Consider the following 19,427-nt stretch of genomic DNA (forward strand, 5'->3'; position numbering starts at 1 on the left):
GATATCACTGACAAAGGACATACGAGAAAAGTGAGAAAAGATGATTAATACCCCCACAATTTAAAGTTTGTCCCACCCAGAAGACACGGGATCACTTTACAGACGGTCACACTTGTGTTGCTTTTCACTTCTGAAAGATTAAACAGACATATTTTGCAACCTTACAACAAGTAAAGAGGAAAGTATCATAAATACGAAATCTAGCATTCGCACATTCAGTAGAAAAAAAAAAAAAACAAAAACATTACAAATGTCACAGTACTTTTCACGAAAATGAAGAATCTTGTTTCTCCGGGACCAACAGCTTTTGTAAATCAAGACAATTGCAAAAAAGAACCCAAGGTAAATTGGAAGAACCCTCTAATAACGACACAGATTCTGCTGCTCGTTCTGTTGCTGAAATCTGGCACTGCCCGCAGGCTCCAGGAATGGACGAAGAGGGGTCTGAAGAACATAGAGAGACCTTGGACACAGAAGGCTGTGCAGTAAGTCTGCATTTCATGCTTGCCAGTTACTTTCAACTGCATACAGTGGAAAGGATCCACGTGACAAGCAAAGCCTCTCTTTATCTGGCGGCTGCTATTCCCAAACGCTTTCCTGCTTGGATGCTATGAGGTCACCATCAAGCTGCAGAAAACTCACATTAATCAGCTATTTGTGAGGTCAGGTTTCAGGGAAGGGAAACGGAAAGTGCCTTCCCAAGCTTCGATTCATTTCACAGGGAAAGAAAATAAAGGCAGAAAGGGGAAAAGCTCTCACAGTGGAAAACGCCGGAGGCTGGAGCACAGCACATCACTTTTATCACCCTTCCTCACCAACTTCTTAAAAGGGATTAGTGTATGAGGGAGGGACAATATTTAAAGTATCCCTTAACAAAAGGTGGCGGGTGGGTGGTGGTGGCATTTTCAAAAGCCTTTCTGTTGTTTGAGATGCAGATAGGAGCCAGTGAACTTGCAATATTGCCACCCAGCTGGAGAGCCACACAGAAACCTGCAGCAACTACAGTCCGTGCCTCTCACAAAGGACCATCTCTTCCCAAAACGCTGCCCACTGATTCTCAAACAAAACACTGGCGGCACCTTATTACATGAAAATAAAATACTGCTAAGTGAATGTGCTTACCATGTTAAATAGCAACACAAATAGCAAGCCATAAAGAGGAAGTGATGGCCATGGCAACATGTCATCAGAAGACAGAGATGTTGCTTATTTTGGAAGTAGGAAAGGGTGACAGCCAGGTGTCTCTCGAACACGAGTCCCACAGTGGCAATGCCAGCAAAGGGCTTTTACAGTTCACATCCTTTTTGGGTGCTGCACCTGGGGAAGCACAACCCCAAGCGCCAGTGTATGCTGGGGACACCATGCTGGAAAGCAGCTTCACAGAGAACTGGGGGTCCTGGTGGCCACCAAGTTGAACATGAGCCAGCAATGTGCCCTTGCGGCAAAGAAGACGAATGGTGTCCTCAGCTTTTGCCAGCAGGTCGAGGAGGCGATCCTACCCTTTATTCAGCACTGGTGAGGCCACAACCAGCAGTGTTATGTCCAGTGATGGGCTGTCCAGCACAAGAGAGACAGGGACATACTGGATAAAGTCCAGTGAAAGGCCACAAGGATGATGAAGGGGCTGGAGCACCCGGAGAAGCGAAGGCTCAGGGGATCTCTTCAATATTTATATAAATACCTGAAGGAAAGGTGCAGACAAGATGGAGTCAGGCTCTTTCCTGTGGTGCCCAGTGACAGGACAACAGGCAATGGGCACAAACTGTAACACAGGAGGTTCCCTCTGAACATGAGGAAACCCTTTTTTACTGTGAGGGTGACTGAGCATTGGCACAGGTTGCCCAGAGAGGTGGTGGAGTCTCCATCCTTGGAGATACTCAAACGATGCTTGGACACGGTCCCGGGCAACCTGCTCTGGGTGACCCTGCTAGAGCAGGGTGGTTGGACCAGATGACCTCCACAGATCCCTTCCAACCTCAACCAGTCTGTGATTCTGTGAAAGTACCCAGAGCACAGATACACCTTTGGGGAAGCCCAGAAGATGACAACTCAAAAGACAGCCCACTGGGAATGCCACACACGGCAGCGCAAGACTGCTTCAGGGGATCCCTGTGCTGCCAAAGCTCACATCACGTCACCAGACAGCTTGGAGCAGCACCGCCCATCTCTTCGTCAGGTCCAACAGCAAAACAAGTTTCTGAGAACCACAGCCCGTAAGGTTCTACCACATGGTCACACAACGGCTCCTCGCTTCCAGAGCTGAGCAAATGCCCAACCATGCTGACGTGCGCAGTGTCACCTGCTCGCCAGTGCCTGCAGCCTGGAAACACACCTACCACCACAGGTAGAAGAGCTGTCGTTTAGAAACAGCAACCACATTTACTGAGACAGAGGTTTCTTTAACCACTTTCCAATGGAGGTTGCTTCCGGGTGCTGGACTGCCATAGTGCAGAACACAAGCTACAAAAGCCTTTCACAAGGTGGTCAGACCTCCTAACCAGCACCAGGTACTTATCTGTACACCATATGTATACGCACGTTAAGTGAGTAACCATTTTAAAAATTCTAATGAGCATTAACTGATGTTGCAAATCAATCAACGTACTTTTTGTTTCTTTGGACAGCACAACCGTTGCCTTTGCGATGTATGAAATTTCACTGGAAGCAGTTTTCATGCAACGAGAGGTGAGAGGGCCGCCTGCACACCCGGCAGAGACTCGTCTTGCTTTTCCGACCTCCAAGGAGCAATGCTAACTTATGCCAACCGGCCCCATGCTTCTGTGCTTCCCATCTGCGAATGCTTTTATGTGCACTTACACATGCACGCTGATCTTGGAATTAGTGCCCAAACATGACCAACTACCTCTGCAGAATCATAGAATCTTCATGGTTGGAAAGGACCTTTGAGATCATCGAGTCCAACCATAGACACACAACCAGCATTTAGGGCACACGGTGGTGCTTTTATTCAAGGGAAGAAAAATCAGAACATTAGGAAAGCGGCTAACATAAAACAAAATGTCTGATTAAGAGCGGACCCAATAAAGCTTGTTTTCCCTGGGGATTCCTGCTGATGTCCCCTAGCCCTTTCCCTGTCCCAACCCTACCCCCACGTGTCTTCTGAGCAGACACCAGGAAGAGACTGCATTTGCATGGGCAAACAAGAGCCAGACCCACCTGCCCCACACCCACATGCCAGCCGTCCTGCTGCTGACCTGCACACTGGAATCCTCCAGGCATGACCTTCACTTGGCCTTTCTCTCTTTTGCTTTTCACAAAAAAAATAAAAGAAAATGAAAAAAATATATAGCTAGCCCTTTTTTTTTATTTTACAAATATGGCTGAAAGCAGACGCCAGCTTCCTAAGTTATTGGGGAGTTACCACTCTAACAGAATGATCCTGTAAGCTTCATTTCCTTAGGAAATCAAGCTAAAAACAATATTTAGCCAGTAAAAATAAATAAATACCAAGTGTTCGTATACGCCACTAGAAATACCAGGGCCACAAAGGTGATAAATGGACTGGAGCACCTTTCCTAGGAGAGGAGGCTGGGACAGCTGGGGCTCTTCAGCCTGGAGAACAGAGGGCTCGGGGAGATCCTGCCAGCGTGTTTAAGGACCTGCTGGGGAGGAGGGAGGGAGGGAGGACGAGGGAGACAGACCCTTCTCTGGACAAGAGGCAACGGACACGAATTCAACCACACAAAATTCCACCTGAACACAAGGGAGCACTTTTACTGTGAGGGGGGTCAAACGCTGGCACAGTCGCCCAGAGAGGCTGTAGAGTCTCCACCTGCAGAGATGCTCCAACTCTCGCCGGACGTGGCCCTGGACAGCCTGCTCCGGCTGACCCTGCCTGAGCAGGGGCTGCTGGACTAGATGGTCTCAGGAGGTCCCTGCCAAAGTAAACAATGCTGTGATCCTGCAAAACACCATACTGTGCAAGCGATAATTACCCTATGTTCATATGCAGTATGGAAGAGAGGGAAGAAAACAAAAGCACTGAGAATCTGGTGCAACCCCACATCTTCAGTAGCTAGGAGGTCACGGAAAACTGAAACGTTGTGTACTAAGCCCCGTAATCACGGACCGACAGCACCGCCTCATCTCAAGGAACTTCTATTTTCAATCCATTTGCCTAGGTGCTTCTCCTGTCCTATTTTATGACAAATGGAAAATATGGAGTCACTCTGCAGCCAAAGTGTTTAGAAAACAAAGCAACAGAAAACAAAGACTGGTTTGAAAGATAATATATAGAATCATCTTAGAGAAAGAGACAAAAGAGTATTGAGAAGGAAAACTTAACTCTACGGCGTTCAGAAAAAGTGAAATGAAAGTTGTTAGAAACAGCCCTAATTGAACAAAACATACCTATAGAGCCTGTTTGTGCGCCATTTCTGCATAAAGACAAAACAGCAAGATTTGATGGTTCTGCGCTGGTGGTAACAAGACAATACAACACACTTTTACGCCAGAGACCAATGCCCGCTTCTGGTTTCAGTTACTTTGAAATTAGTAAACTAATATAGAGTAATTACAACTCGGGGGTCTTTTGACATGATATTGCAAGAGAACAGATCAGTTTTTTATCTCCAACTCCCAACCTCTCAGTGTCACTTCATTTGCTGTAATTAGCACTTATATGCAGAGAGGAATCGAGACCGGGGTCAAATCCCATTCCCAGAGGAGGATCCTCCCCCTTAAAAGTGAAGCTCTTGCCCCAAGATGAGGCGCAGCACAGGAGGCTGAACACTGCTCAGGAAGTGGGATGGACCTTCCCTGGTTACTATGGGCACTGCTACTGGGCAGCAACGCACATTCTGGTGGGAAAAAGGTTTTTCTATTTTTTGACCGTTTACAATTACCTGGTAGACAGCAGAATTCTGTGTAATGCACAGGTTTTCACCTCCGTAACATGTAATTTACTGCACAGTGAGCAGCATATGGGAAACAGGTGCAGATAAATAATGTACTTTTTGTTATATGCAAAGGGAGAGAACAGCCATATATTCCATATATGACCTTGTAACAGGGATTATGTAGAGGCTGAATACTCATTTGTTCTCATAAAAAGCGCATTATCTATTCCTTTTTGGTAACAAGTCTCCTTGGAGACATTTTTTTCCCCACTTACAGTGAGCGGTGCATAAGGACAACAGAGTATCAGCAGCAGCAGCAGCTTTTTAAATCTCAGCAAGCAGCATTCTGCTATGGTTACTGAGTTTCCTTGCAGGGAATGTAACTGTTGTCACTATGTTTCCTTCCAGAAAATGCATCCTGTATCTAGTAAGTTAAGAACAAAAATCTACCCCAGTCCAAAGATGCAAGATCATTCCAACTGGACTGTTCCATTCCCCATTGTAGTCCCTGTTTTTTTTACCCCCATAAACAGGGCACTTTTAAAAACTGTATTTCTCAGAAGCTGCAAAATACCGTCTCCACACAACGTTTAATCAGTAAAGTTTCATGTATTCAGAATCGTTTTTCAATCCCTACCTGCATTCAAAAGAATTTTAAAGATTACTTATTAGTCTGTTAATCCATAATTAAAACTCAGGCCTAAAACTTTAACTGACTGGCTCTCGCTTTCCATATTAGTAATGGGCTGCAAGTGCGCCCCTCACCAAGTCAGCGAGATCCTTGCACGTGATTATTAAGCAACATGAACATGTCTGTTCAAAAACTGCAGAGTGCTTTACATTGTCCTCCAGTTTAAAAGCTTCTTCATTTATTACCCCTTACCAAATCAGAACCTGACTCCCAGTAAGACTACTGCATCTTAAATCTTCTGCCCTTTCTTATGTCTATAAGATGCAAAAAACCCCCACTTTTTAAGAAGTTGCATAGTGAAAGGAGGGTGATGCAGTGGCGATGGCCACCTTCTGCCACCAGTGCTCTACCCCAGCTCACAGACCTTCACTTCAAGGGTCTGAACAGCAAACCCTGTGGTTCACAGTGCTTGCTCATGGCTGAAGAGACGCTCTTGATTTCAGCAGTGACAGGTGTAGGAAGAATCATAGAATCATAGGGTTAGAAGGGACCTCCGGAGATCATCTAGTGAAACCCCCCAAGAAGACAGAGCGCAAGCCACCTCCCCACTCTGTTTTGCCTGCACGTGAGACTTTGTAACCCAAGGATTTTCGTCCCTTTCCATCAGAGGGGTTTGCTCTTCTCATGGTCCCTTTCAAACCCCGCTTCCAGGCGAGTGGCGCCGGCATGGCCCCCATGGGAGCCAGTGCATGTTCCAGGAGACTGGAGGTGGCAACTTGGGGAACTATTGTATTGAGGTTCAAGGTGTAGTTTTGCTAAAAACAAGTGTGAAAAACCAGATGTTATCCTCTAAAGGTAATTATTTGCTCCAACTAAATAGCTTACTGCTGACACTAAAACAGCTGTGTGGCCGCACAGAAATTACCGATTTTAAGAAGTATTTTTTTTAAGCCCCAAATTAGCGTAGATGTCAAGCCCTTTATGCGCTGTGGGCACTCCAAAACGCATTCTTCAAATCCACAGCACCGCAGCTATTTTCGTTTAGTCCCATTCGCGCCCCCCCCACACCACCCCCCCCAGCTCTCCCCGCCTTTGGAAGGGGCGGATCAGCCGCAGCGACACCTGCCCGGTGCTGCGGGCCGGGCCGGGATCCCGACGGGGACAGCGGCCGCCCCGGGGCGGGGAGGTCCGGCAGGGCCCGCGCTTCCCCTTCTAGAAGGTACCGCCGGCCGCTGCCCGGGGCTCCCCCGCCCGCCCCGCCGCGCCGTGCGGGCCCCGCCGACGGAGGGGCCGGAGCCGAGGCCTGCACAGGCCCGAGCCGCCCCCCCGCCCGCCCTCCGCCGCAGCCCCCACCCGGCGGGCGGCCAAGATGGTCGCGGGGCGGCGTCGCTCACCTCCTCGGCCTGCTTGCGCAGCGCCTTCTCCCTCTCGTACTGCGTGAGGAGCTGCTCGTTGTCCTCCCGCAGCAGCTCCAGCTCCACCTCGTGCTCCTGGTTGTCGGTGAGCACCGAGTCCAGGTTCTCCAGCACCGTCACCACCAGCGGCATCAGCTCCTTCACCACCTCCTCGTCGTAGCAGTGGATCAGCCGCTCGAACTCGCGGTAGATGCTGTTGGCGAGGCCCGAGACCCGCTCCGACATCACCGACCCCGAGCAGTAATCGTCGCCCGGGTACCCCCCCACCCCGCCATCGTCCAGCTGGATCTCCAGCATCCTGCCGGCCTGACAGCCACTCGCGCCGCTCCGCTCCGCTCCGCTCCCCGACGAGGCCGCCGCCGTCAGGCTCCGCCCGCCTCGTCACGGGGCCCGGCCGGGGCGGAGCGCGGCGGCGCTACCGCCCGGGAGCCCGCCCTCCCGCGGGGGCCCCGCGCTGCCCCGCCCTGCCCCGCCCGCCGCGGTGCCGTGCTGAGGGGCAGGCCGAGGGCGGGCCTGCGGCGGCGGCCCCTTCCCCGACGCACCGGACAAAGGACGGCGCCGGCGGCCCAGCGGGGCGCGAACAAGGCGCGGGATCCCCACGCGTGAGACCCGGCGCGGCCGAGGGCGAAGCCCGGTACCGTGACACAGGCTGCACGCCCGGCTGCCATCTTCCCTGGGAACCAGGGCAAAGACTCGGCAGTTGCGGCTCTCCGCTTTGGTCCGTTCAGGACATCCTAACTCTAGTCAAATCCGAGTCTCCACAGCCTGATCTGCACGCCAAGAACCAAAGGATTCAGGGAAAATAAGTTATGTTGGATATGTTAACAAGCCACGGACTGGAGAGGCCTTCAAAGTAAATAAACAGTCCAAAGGTCACAAAAGAGTCAGTTCTGATTCACACCCTCGAGTTCTGCATCACCTAAAACAGAAGCGTTAAGCAGCGTTATCTGAGCTGGTGGCTGTTCAACCTGAGGCCTGCTCTGGAAGGACTCTTTTTTTGAGGGAGGGGGACAACTTCCAGCCAGAAGAGTGTTAGAACCTAATTTTGCAACCCAATTACTAGTGCAAAACCTTCAGACTTGCAAGTCTCTTCTAGCATCTATGAAAATCAGGGCACTCCTTCGCTCCACGCATGTTAGTTGTTTCAATTTAGTTACTCAATTATATTTCCAAAGATAAGGCAGCTGTAGTTACTCCAGTGAAAGGAGAGGAGGACCTGTGGGAGGGATGCCAGGGACGAATTGACAGCTGAAACCAGAGGGCAAAACTGGCCAGCTGATGTCCCAAAAAAGCATCCAGCACCTGAGCCCCTGAAAGCAGCAGCACAATCGCAGAACTTCGTCAACAGACTTCTAGAAGCAGCAGCACGCTCCCAGATATAGGAGGCAGACCCTAGCACCCACAGCGTATATTGCAAAAGCCATACTGATGCATGCAATACTCATTTATGTAATATATTTGTACATAGTCTAACAATGGGGTGGAAAGGGGAAAAAATGCTTCAAAATGCCTACGTTATCAGCATCCCCCACTTCTCACTGCTGGGAGGAGAACATTTCATTTCGTCGTTACTCATCTCGATGCCCTTTTGCAAAACATCCTTGTGAATAACCTACTTGTGAGGGATATTGCTTTTCACGTTCTCAGCTGAGAAAGTAGAGAGATTCTGAAATATCAAGGACATACTTTACTATTCTTAACAAAGAAAAGGCAATTAAATTAAATTCTTTACACATATCTGAAAGTCAGAAGCTTCTCATGTAGGCATTCTAATCAGAAATAAGAACGGTTTACAAGCTAGGTAAGTGTCGTGGTTTGAAGAACCCACACAATTTATTGTCGTTTAGACAATTACTCTATCACCCGATGACCCCTTGCCACCTGGGAAGGGGAATCGGGGAAAAAAAAGGAAACCTGAGGGTTGAAATATAAACACATTTAATAGAATAATAATAAATAATTAACATTAATAATACTAAAGAACCAATATCGATCCCGATACAAAAATAAATATACAAGGATTTTACTCAGCCCTTTCCACCAGCAGGAAGCCATGCACTCCCCGCAGGGACAGACAATGTGGAACGCTGTGAGCGCTGCAGCTGCGGGAAGAAGGAAAGGGCGCAGGGCTCCGGCCCCGGGGCAAGGAGTGCCCTGGACCGCAGCCATCAAGGGGGAGAGAGAGAACTCCAGCAAAATTTCTACTTTATATTGAATGTGATGGTCATAGTTCAGCAGCGTTACAAGCTTGGGGGAGAGTGGATGGAGAGCTGCCCCACAGAAAGGGATGTGGGGGTGTTGGTCGACAGCCAGCTAAGTATGAGCCAGCAGTGTGCCCAGGTGGCCAAGAAGGCCACCAGCATCCTGGCCTGTGTCAGGAACAGTGTGGTGAGTAGGACTAGGGAAGTGGTCGTCCCCCTGTACTGGGCACTGGTGAGGCCCCACCTCGAGTGCTGTGTCCAGTTTTGGGGCCCTCACCACAAGAAAGACACTGAGGGGCTGGAGCATGTCCAGAGAAGGGCAATGGAGCTGGTGAGGGGTCTGGAGCACAAGTCCTGTGAGGGGCGGCTGAGGGAGCTGGGGGTGTTCAGCCTGGAGAAGAGGAGGCTGAGGGGAGACCTTCTTGCTCTCTACAGCTCCCTGAAAGGAGGGGGTAGCCAGGGGGGGTCGCGCTCTTCTCCCAAGGAACTCACAATGGGACAAGAGGAAATGGCCTCAAGTTGCACCAGGGGAGGTTTAGGATGGATTTTAGGGAAGATTTTTACACTGACAGGGTTGTCAAGCGTTCGAACAGGCTGCCTGGGGACGTGGTGGCGTCACCATCCCTGGAGGTATTTAAACGACAGGCAGATGTGGTGCTAAGGGACATGGGTTAGTGGTAACTTGGCAGTGCTGGGTTGATGGTTGATGATCTTAAGGGTCTTTTCCAATCTAAATGATTCAATGATTCTATGGTTCTATATTCTGCAAGCAAGAAGTAATACGTAACTGAGTGGGATTACAGCGATATGTGTATTATTAGGTAAGAAATATCTGGGGTTGGTATGTATGAGACCACAGATCCACAACAACATACTCAGTAACTCCTGTCTTACAAACGCTCATCAGGTCTTACACCTTTTTGTGAATATTGTCTCTGGCTTAGAGATGGAAGAAACTGAGGCAGAGCCGTTAAATGGACCCACAAAGACCAAGCAGGGAAGGCCTGCCAGAGCTGGGATTAGAGCGAAGGAGTTTTTGAGAGCTAAATGCAGATGTGGAGTCTGCGTTTGAGCTGTGTCTTCATCTTTCCATGGCAGCGTGAAGCACTGCTGTGGCCAGTAGCCTGCCTTGGTGTCCTGGTGCCACCTGACTGTAATAGAGTTGTCAAGGCAAGGGAAATGCCAAAAGGTTGGATTTGGATGGGGACCAGCTATTCCCTTCTGCAGCACAGCTACAGAAAACCATCGCAGGCAAACCTCAGAGCAGTCAGCCAGATCTTGGGCTCAGCTGATGTTAGGCTGTGGAGTTGGAGTAGTAAGGCAGCAGAAAGCCATCTTCTCTGTACCGAGTCCAGCCTGGCAGGATAGAGAAATGAGGTGTTCATTTGTGAAAAGGCTCCCAACATACACATTTGCTTTAGAGCTCTTGAAGGGGGGTGTAATTCCAAAGTCAGCATTAGCAGTGACCCTAAAAGCTTCATATGACACGAAGCGAAAGAACTTTAAACCTACCCAGAAAGCGTAATTGCAATGGAAATATCACATCTCATCGGTAATTAATGGTTTTAGGTCTTATGACTGTTTCATCCTATGTTATGTCATTATAGCTAAGTTTAATGCTAGTATACAATAGATTCCTTGCATGACAGCTTTTAGAGACAGCTGCATTTATAGCAAAACAACTGTTTGTCTTCCAAAAAAAGGAGAATTGACAGAGAAAGAATGGAAGGGAATGGAATGGATAGAATAGAGTAGGGTAGGGTAGGGTAGGGTAGGAGTAGTTCCCTTGGAAGGGACATACAATGATTGGCTCTGGAGAGTAATTAGTTACCAATAATCATGAGGCAGATTTTCAAATGTTCTCCACACAGAGTTGAGTGCTGCGGATGTACATGTAAACAACGAACGTGAATGCAGAGAATCCCACTGAAAAATGTAAACCTCCAAAAAGTTGACCAACATGTCGGGCTGTGATTCACGCTGCCCTGCATGGGAAACTGTGCAGACAAAAAGTTGTACCGTCGTTCACAACAAAAATAGCATGGCAGCATACTTGAATGCATGCTTGATTAAATGCTTGATTGCATTTAAAATATTATGAATAAAAATTTACAAGATCAGGTAAAAAGTGAGATAAACAAGCAGGTAGAGGGTGAGAGAAGGCTTATTTGCCATTATTTATTTTGGTTCATTCCTCATTACACTGAACTTCTAATTTCATGTAACCTAGACAGTATGGAAAACATTTATAAAGTTTTCTTGCATTTTGCCCACATACGTAAGAAATTATAACGATGGGAGTGCCGGGAATTAAAACCCATTAAATTGCATAGCCTGATGGTATTACCCACGCTTCCCGACTGGAATCTCAAAAGGTGCAGCAGGCATCCTGCGGTGAGGTGATCTGAGCTTCGTTATGTTCTCTTGTTCAAGTCCTACGACATTGGTAAAGCTCTTACTGAAAGAGATGGGTGACTGCCTTAAGTTAAATTCTACATTAAAATATACATTCCTGTATTTATAAATCCCTAAGTAATTTCACGTCTAGAGATGAGTCAAGAAATGGCAGAAACGCTACGTGCTGCCACATGTGAGAAAGAGTTAAAATTACCACTTCAAAATGAAAGTTGGCAAGAAAAATATTTGCTTATTCCATCCCTCTTGTTTTTTTACTGCATATAGCATAGGATCTTATATATGATTCAAACTGTTATTTACTTAGCACTAACAATATGCTAAAACCTAATTGTTCTATAGGTATGACTGCAGGGTCCCTTTCCAAGAGAGTTTACTTTTCTGAGTAGATAACATAAAGACAACACACAAGGAGTGACAAATAGACAGAAACACTGAGACTAAGCAAGTAAAATCAGGATTGTTTTTTAATAACCACTCGATCTCCAATTAGCCTTTTGGGTTTTTTTCCTTTTGGACAGCTGGAACTTTGCTGTGTGAAAGAATAAATGTTTTTTTAAGTTTTTATCTTGGTGGCACACAGCCAAGGAAAATATTAGTGGCTAGAACTTACCTTCCAATAATATTCAGCTGAAACCCAAGGTGTCGTTTCTGCAGAAAATTATGGCATCATAGTACCGATACAGCAGTTGTGGCAGAGGTAGGGTCTCTGTAAATCAGATTTTCTTTACAAGTGACTATTCTTGTTTAAAAATACCCGTACAGCAGAAACTACTTGTGCTTCCTTTCTATAAGGCAGTATCTGGAGAGTTGACTGGCAAAATTTAGCTGCAGGAATGGGATCGTATAAAACCCTTTTAAAGAGGTTTGTCTCTGTCTAGCCTAAGAACAGCTTAGTGGCATTCCTTTTTAAATTTAAAAGGAATGCTTGATTTGGCTTCAAATAATGTAATGAAGTACCACAAACATTTTAAAAACAATGTTTACCGAAGACCACTGAACACCCTATCTAACAACAGCAACTGATGCACATACAGCTCATTTCCCACTATAGAAGCTTCTGCCATATTTGTTAAGGTCAGGAAAGAAACATTCTGGTAGTTTTCCAAAACCTCATTTGCCCAGTAATTCCTGAACCGTGGTAATGACTCGTGCTTTGGCCAGAGAATGGGTGTTACAGAGATATTCAGCCTTTATTTTTAAATAGACAATCTACCATATTTCTTGGAAATCCTTACCTGTATTTCCAGCTTTCAATTTTTTATTTTTAATTTACAGCCACAAAATATTAACGTACCTTCGACAGGACTCAGAAGCTGCCTCGAATCAGCTGCCCTTGGTAGGCAGGTACTTACAGATCCTCGTATTTCTGTTTGTTCAGTTCTCTTCTGACTGAAGAAAGCTGTGTGTAGCTTTCTACATTATTAGACAGTTTCTATTAATTAAATAGACTGTAAAAAAAAGGCAGATAAAACTACATGTTGGATACCTTCGTGACCATGCAATGTTTGTATAGACTAGCTGTGTACATCTACTCACCCTACTGAGCACTCCATCGTTTTCCAAATAATCATCTCATTTAGTCAAAATTTAATGAACTGCTTTGATGTAGCGCTTCACTCTCTGTTAAGCAATGGAGAAACAGGCGCACCAGGTCATCCCCTCTTTTACATTTCTTCAGCAGTGCAAATGGCACTAGTATAAATGCGCACAATAAACAAACCAAAAAAAAAAAAAAGCATTTTCCATCAAAGAGCAGTAGGCAAGATTGTGCAGATACCAAACAAGATCTCAGACGGTTGTTAGGGGCCGGGTAATGTGATCCGTTCCCTGTCCCCTCCTCCTGGCTAAGCATTTTGAAGGCTCTGGCAGAACTGCAGCCAGAAGCCTCAGTCTTCAGAGGATGCTGGAGAGAAGAGGAGGAAGTCAGGCCTTGTGGGAAGGCGCAGGCGAGTTTTTGTTTAGCGTTCATAAAACACCAGTAAAAGCAACTTTCATTCTGGGTGAAATCCCTGAGATCTGCAAAGACGGATTTCTGCATCCCTGAAGGCAACTCCCCTTCTTTTTTGTAATCTATTTGCTTGAGTTCTTTAAAGAACATAAGAAAGCAGAGAGGAATTCACCATTATCACTGCGATTCTGTCTTTGTAATGCTTCAAGTAGTTACATTTTTTACTATATTTTCATTAAAGACCAGATTTATAAAATCTGACATAATTTTCTTCCCATCTCCTGGTTTGCTGAAGTGCACTACTGTGATGATATGGTTTAGCAACCGAAAAGTTAATTTCTCCTCTACCTCTCTTCACGGCACTTGAGAAGCATTTGCTGAACACAGTTTTAAAAATGGCATCTTTGCCTACAGCAAATGTCTTTTTGACACGGGTCTCCAAAGTTAGCGTATACCCAGTTATTATGCAGCTTTTGATCTGTCACAAAGAAACTGCTCCCCTTGTGTGCTAACGGACTTATCCCCAGTGCTTGCAGCCGAAGTTCACTGGAGAGCTCTGCAAAACACCAGGAAATGATAGGCAAATGGTACAGTATTTCCTTAAGATGGTGCTAATTACCAAACCACTGATTGCAGCGGCGATCCGCCCTAAGGATCTGTAGTATCAGAGTTCCATCTTCCATCTCTGTATTTTATTAATTCTCATTGCTTTATGATTGATATCCAAGTGTGCTTTTCAGGGCAGATGACAATTACATTCACAATTAATATTAACGCCAAAAATGCATGCAAAGTGTAAATTCAGGGTATTTATTTTTTTTTAATAACTTGCATGTGGACTTTTTTTTTTCCTTGCATATTAAATGGATGAATAGACCTTGAACTGAAGGCAAAAAATATTTCCTGAATAAGGCCAAGATGTCCTGGCCTGCCGGTCTTAGAGCTTTTACTCACCGCCCTATAGAGAGCAAAAAAAAAAAACCAAACCACAACACAACCCCAAGCAAGCTGCATTATATGAAGACCACGGCCACTGCAAGGAAGGGGTATCTCGTGGTGAATTAAGAAAGAGTAGGAGTGTAGTAAAAGGTACAGAAGCTCATGATGTTTTCAGAAACACTGGTGGCTGTTAAATGTTTTATAGTAGCCCTTCTGCACTTGATGTCCTTCCCTGACAGTGAGAGACACAGAAAAATGAAGGGAGTAGGATGGGAGATTTCAAATGTCAGTTTTGGCACGTACATTCTGTACCAGCATGCTGCTTTCTTCCCATGTCCTGGACCTTAATTCCAGCCCCACTCCTACTCCTGTGCTTCCAGTTGACACACTGCAGGCGCAGGGACACGCCTGGCCAGGGACAATCTTTTCAAGCAGAAAGGGGCAGCTGCACACCCCTTAGTGCCTAGAAGATTTACATCAACTCCCCCATTTCTTTCCATTTGCTTTTCATAAAACAGGAGAGAGACTCTCGCAGAGCCTCTAGAAACCTAAGTTCCATTTAAAAGAGACCTTCAGTACAAATTTAAGGTGACAGACAGGTGCTCAGATATGGCAGTAAGGGATGCACTGCAAGTACCGAAACAATCAGCTTGCCTTTACTAGCGGTTTGGCAAAGACAGAAAATTCTGCCTCTGTGACATGGGCAAAGAATATAATTAACTCCCAGGACTCCTTAGTTTAGTGCCATGTTAAATCCATGGTGGGTTTTAAGGTCTGTCATGAACCCGTGGGAGGGGTTTGTAAGCTAGATGGAATGAACATCAGTAAATGGAGCGGTAATGCTTGGGAAGGTTACATTATTAATTATATTAAAGAGCTCTCTAGCAACAGCAGGACATTACAGAAAAAAAAAGAACAGCTCATCCCTCAAACACCCCAGTAAGCAAACACGCACACGCGTGGGTCTTCCTGCCGTTGCAAACCCTCCTCCTCCCTGCTGCTCACCCGTGCTTTGGGGATTTTCCTCCCTGCCAGCCACTCAGCCTCAGCCATGAGCAGCACACATCATCTGGTGACGGAGCCTCTGCCAGCATCAGCAGCTAAAAGACATTTCCCAGCTTTGCAGCAGAGCAGCCTCTGGGGACCCAGCAAGCCCGAGAGGAGACACTGGCTGCTCAGTAAGAAAAATACGCAGTCACGAGAAGGATATGGCAAAGTATGTTAAATGATTACATAGTAATGCTCCTGTTTCCTCTGTTTTCGGAAGAAATAAACAATTAATTGCAAAATGAAGTATAACACCTGACAAGTCGAAATCACTCACCCGCCTGAAAACGTTGTACTTAACCACAGCTATACTTCACCTGACTGTTTATGACAGAAGAGATAACAAAAAAAAAATACAGTATCTTTTCTTTTACAAAAGATTTAACACAACTTGTCACAAAACCAATTTCACTGTTTTCTCTCATGTAAGGCAAACGCTTGGAAACAGAACGCAAATAATGACACATGCTTTAATAAGTTAAGCGTTAAACTCAAAAGGCGGGCCACAATACTTGAGGAGTCCCTGAGACTGAGATCTTGGTGACAAAAAATCCAGATAAACAAGAGGAAACATGTACGAGAAGAGACTGCCTGTTTTAAGATAGAAAATTGAAGCCATAAAATTAGAAAAACTGGCACAAGAACTTCAAGGGCAGGAGAAGGACTTGATACTACTTTCAGTTAGCTTTCTGTAAAACTGAATTACAATTATCTATGTAGGTTTTTATGAGAGGACTAAAACCAGGACTTCTGAGAGCTTAAGGAAATAACAAAAGCTCTGCAGTTTTGGAATAAATTTACAGCCAAGGCAAAATCTTATGATGATACATTTAAGGGTGCGCAGGTGTAGGAACCAGGTAACGGTTCAAATAAAAATCAGAATGACTGAACACCTACAAATCCAAGTTAAGATGAATGGAATTTGACAGAATATGAGAGACCTAATAGACAGGAGACAATATTCAAATCATAGTTATACTTAAAAGGCAGAACCTAAGGCAAACCTTGAGTCAACTGTCTGCCCACAACCGTGCTCCAGAACGTACAAAGCCACCATGGATCCTCTGCATTAAAGGTTTTCTCCAAGGCTGGCCTCCCTGAGTTGTGTTCAGAATCTCCATCTTGTCAGCTAATTGATTATTCTTATCAAATATTAATTCTCTTCCTTGAAGCAGTAATGGAAAAAGAGTTCTCCTCTGTCTGAATTGGTCTGGTTTTTGCCCCCTAAGTGTTGTGGCTAGATGAGGCTTCTGACACACTGCTGCTTCTTTGGTTTTAAAGTTTTTGGATCTTCCTACTCTGTTTGCAACATAAGCCCACACCTCTTCTGCTACATAAAGACTTCTTATTGGATAGAAGATGGAAATAATAACAGCCTTCAGGTTCAGCATTCCCAAATGATTTCTGGATCGTAGATTTTTTAATCAGTCGTGTCTATTAGTTCTGATTCTCTTCTAGGAAGCGCTGAGCAACAGCAGAGACACCAGAGCTGCCGACATACAGATTCAGCAGGAAAGTATTTCACCTGGCCATGCTCAGAAAGTTACCTTTAACTGACAAGCCATCTAAAGTATTTTTATGCCTATCCCTTTCCTCTCTAAACACAGCCTAAAGGTTCTTCTAGACGTGCAGTAACCTGAGTCTGGACAAACCTTCAGGCGACCATTGGAAATCCCTCACAAGTATTTGACCTCACCATCACTAGTCCTATGTACTAATTCTTACTAAGGGCTCATGGATCAAACACACTTCCAGTCTCTACTACAGATAATTTATGAGCTGGAGCTAAAAGGGGGAAAAAAAAGAGTAAAATTCAAAAGATGAATTAATTCTAACCCACCAAATTCACATAGCCTGTTAGCCAAAGATTGAAAGGAGGGACGGGGAAATATTTCATATATGTGGAAAATATGTATTATGTATTTCCATATATATACCATGGAATATTTGAAATATATATAATTATATATATATTTCCATATACACACATACATATATATATAGAAAATATTTCTCATATATATATATGTAGAAAACAAAATATTTCTGAAGGAGAAAATTGGAAGTGTGCGTCCAGACTCACTACACAAAGGAATCCAGTACCTCCAACCTATTATTTACATAGCGGGATGCTGACACGTATTTTTCCTTTCCACCCCTTTGGCACTGCAGTGAATTTTGCCCAGCTTATTAGTATTTTTCATAAGCAATGTGATTACAATGCTGGTTCCCGCAGTGCGATACAAATACCACGAGTGGCACAAACACGCCTTGGAAGCGCTACAAAGCTTCATACAGAAGGGGAACCTGCTGCTGCTCCCAGCAGTATTGGTACACACCCCGACACTGCTAGTAACGGTAACAACCGGGCAAGAAATCCGAGAATCTGTGGGCTACAGTACCCTGCACGTATATATTATTTCCAAGCTTGGAATCTTAGATTCATTCTTTGAATTTAAAAAGTAGTGCCATTTTATTATATATTAATAGCTGAAAAGTCTCTCCCAGATGCTGTTTTAACGATACTTGCCAGCAGGCGTCCTTCATGAAGACATAAATCAGATATGAAATGAGAGGCAGCACTCTTAGAAAGAGCTGGACTTGGGAGCATTTCATAGCTTTTGTAAGGAAGTACCTAGAATCAAACCCCAGCTTATGTCCTGAAAACCTGCAAACTGTTAGGATAGCTCTAACCCTGTTTTTCTGATCAATCACACACACAATTGTGTGTTTTATACACAGACACACATTTTCGTATCCATACGTATATATACATGCATACACATGCATATATATAAATGTTATCCAGACATTTATTTTTCCTAAATGCTGCTATAAAACATTTCTACTTGGCCAAAAGAGTTCCTTTCAGGAGCTGGTTCATAGTGTACTGAGTTTAGTCGGGAAGTTTATTTTCTCCATAGCAGTGCCGTGCTTCAGGCTGGTCGGGAAAATGACGTTCGTAACACAACTGTGTTTTAGCTGCCCAAAGAGATGTCCCATGCCATGTAGCATCATGTTCAGCAAGAAAGCTGGAGGGAGGGTGTTTCCAAGGTGACCGTTGCTTGGGGGCTGGGTGGGCATCGGTCGGTTGACGGTGAGCGATTGCTTGTGCATCACTTGGTGGGTTTTTTCGCTTGGTTATTTTTTCCCTTCACTTATTAAGCTGTCTCTATCTCAACCCACGAGGCTTTGTGGTTTTCTTCCTCACTTTTGCCCTTCTGATTCTCTTCCCCCATCCCACTGGGGGAAGTGTGCGAGTGACCCCTCATCGGGGTCAGCCCACCACAGCTAAGTATGGATGGGACTGGTCAGCAACATGAAGCACCCTCCGCACCTATGGTAAGGATGCTGTTTCAGCATTCTTCACATCTGCAGCCCAAGGAAGTGAGAACTTACAGGGTAGCATAAAATAAAAAACTGCTACATGGCAGCATAAGCAATGTCTAAAACGACAGCATTTATAAAAATAGACTTTAAGGATATCTTGTAGTCTGTATGTTCACAAGTCAGATGCTCCTAAAATTGTTGGTTATTGAACTATTTTCAGTACACAGCACTGTTGAAAAACTTCTGTTTAACGTTGCACTGGCTACCTGAATCAACTTCCTCTTACTGAACAACATAACATGAGCACAGAACACGTTTTGCAACACGTATCCAGGCTGCCCACGGTTCTGTTTTCATCCTGTACCTTCTCCCTGTGGTGTGTGTACCTCTGAGCCACTGACACAGGATTCCCAGGTCCTGCCGTGAAGGGCAGCCACGCCACACGGCCTTACTCAGGCATTTGTCAAGCTCAGTTTTAAAGCCAGGTAAGGCACTGGCCCCCGCTGTTGCTACTGGGAGGCTTGCTTTATTTGATGGCTTTTTGTGCCTTGTTTGGGTAGACAACTTACCCTTTCAATCATGTAGGGGTTTGGGCATGGGGGAGGTGGGGTTTTTTCCTTCTTCTTTCTTTTTCTTCAT

At 45.5% G+C, this 19,427-nt stretch overlaps 1 protein-coding gene across 33 annotated transcripts in view; it reads right to left on the reverse strand.

Annotated features, from left to right (window-relative positions):
- MAPK8IP3 (mitogen-activated protein kinase 8 interacting protein 3) overlaps positions 1-7,306 on the reverse strand; it is a 75,968-nt gene extending 68,662 nt beyond the window's left edge. For 16 of the 33 annotated variants that reach the window (XM_074599263.1, XM_074599259.1, XM_074599253.1 and 13 more), the window contains exon 1: positions 6,885-7,306. In XM_074599263.1, the coding sequence (XP_074455364.1) occupies positions 6,885-7,202 (318 nt within the window). In that variant the 5' untranslated portion in view covers positions 7,203-7,306. The remainder of the gene's footprint in view (positions 1-6,884) is intronic. The other 17 variants (XM_074599275.1, XM_074599273.1, XM_074599261.1 and 14 more) reach the window with 2 other exon arrangements.
- Positions 7,307-19,427: the final 12,121 nt, after the last annotated feature.

This window comes from Larus michahellis, chromosome 8 (assembly GCF_964199755.1).
Source record: "Larus michahellis chromosome 8, bLarMic1.1, whole genome shotgun sequence".
Taxonomy (NCBI): domain Eukaryota; kingdom Metazoa; phylum Chordata; class Aves; order Charadriiformes; family Laridae; genus Larus; species Larus michahellis.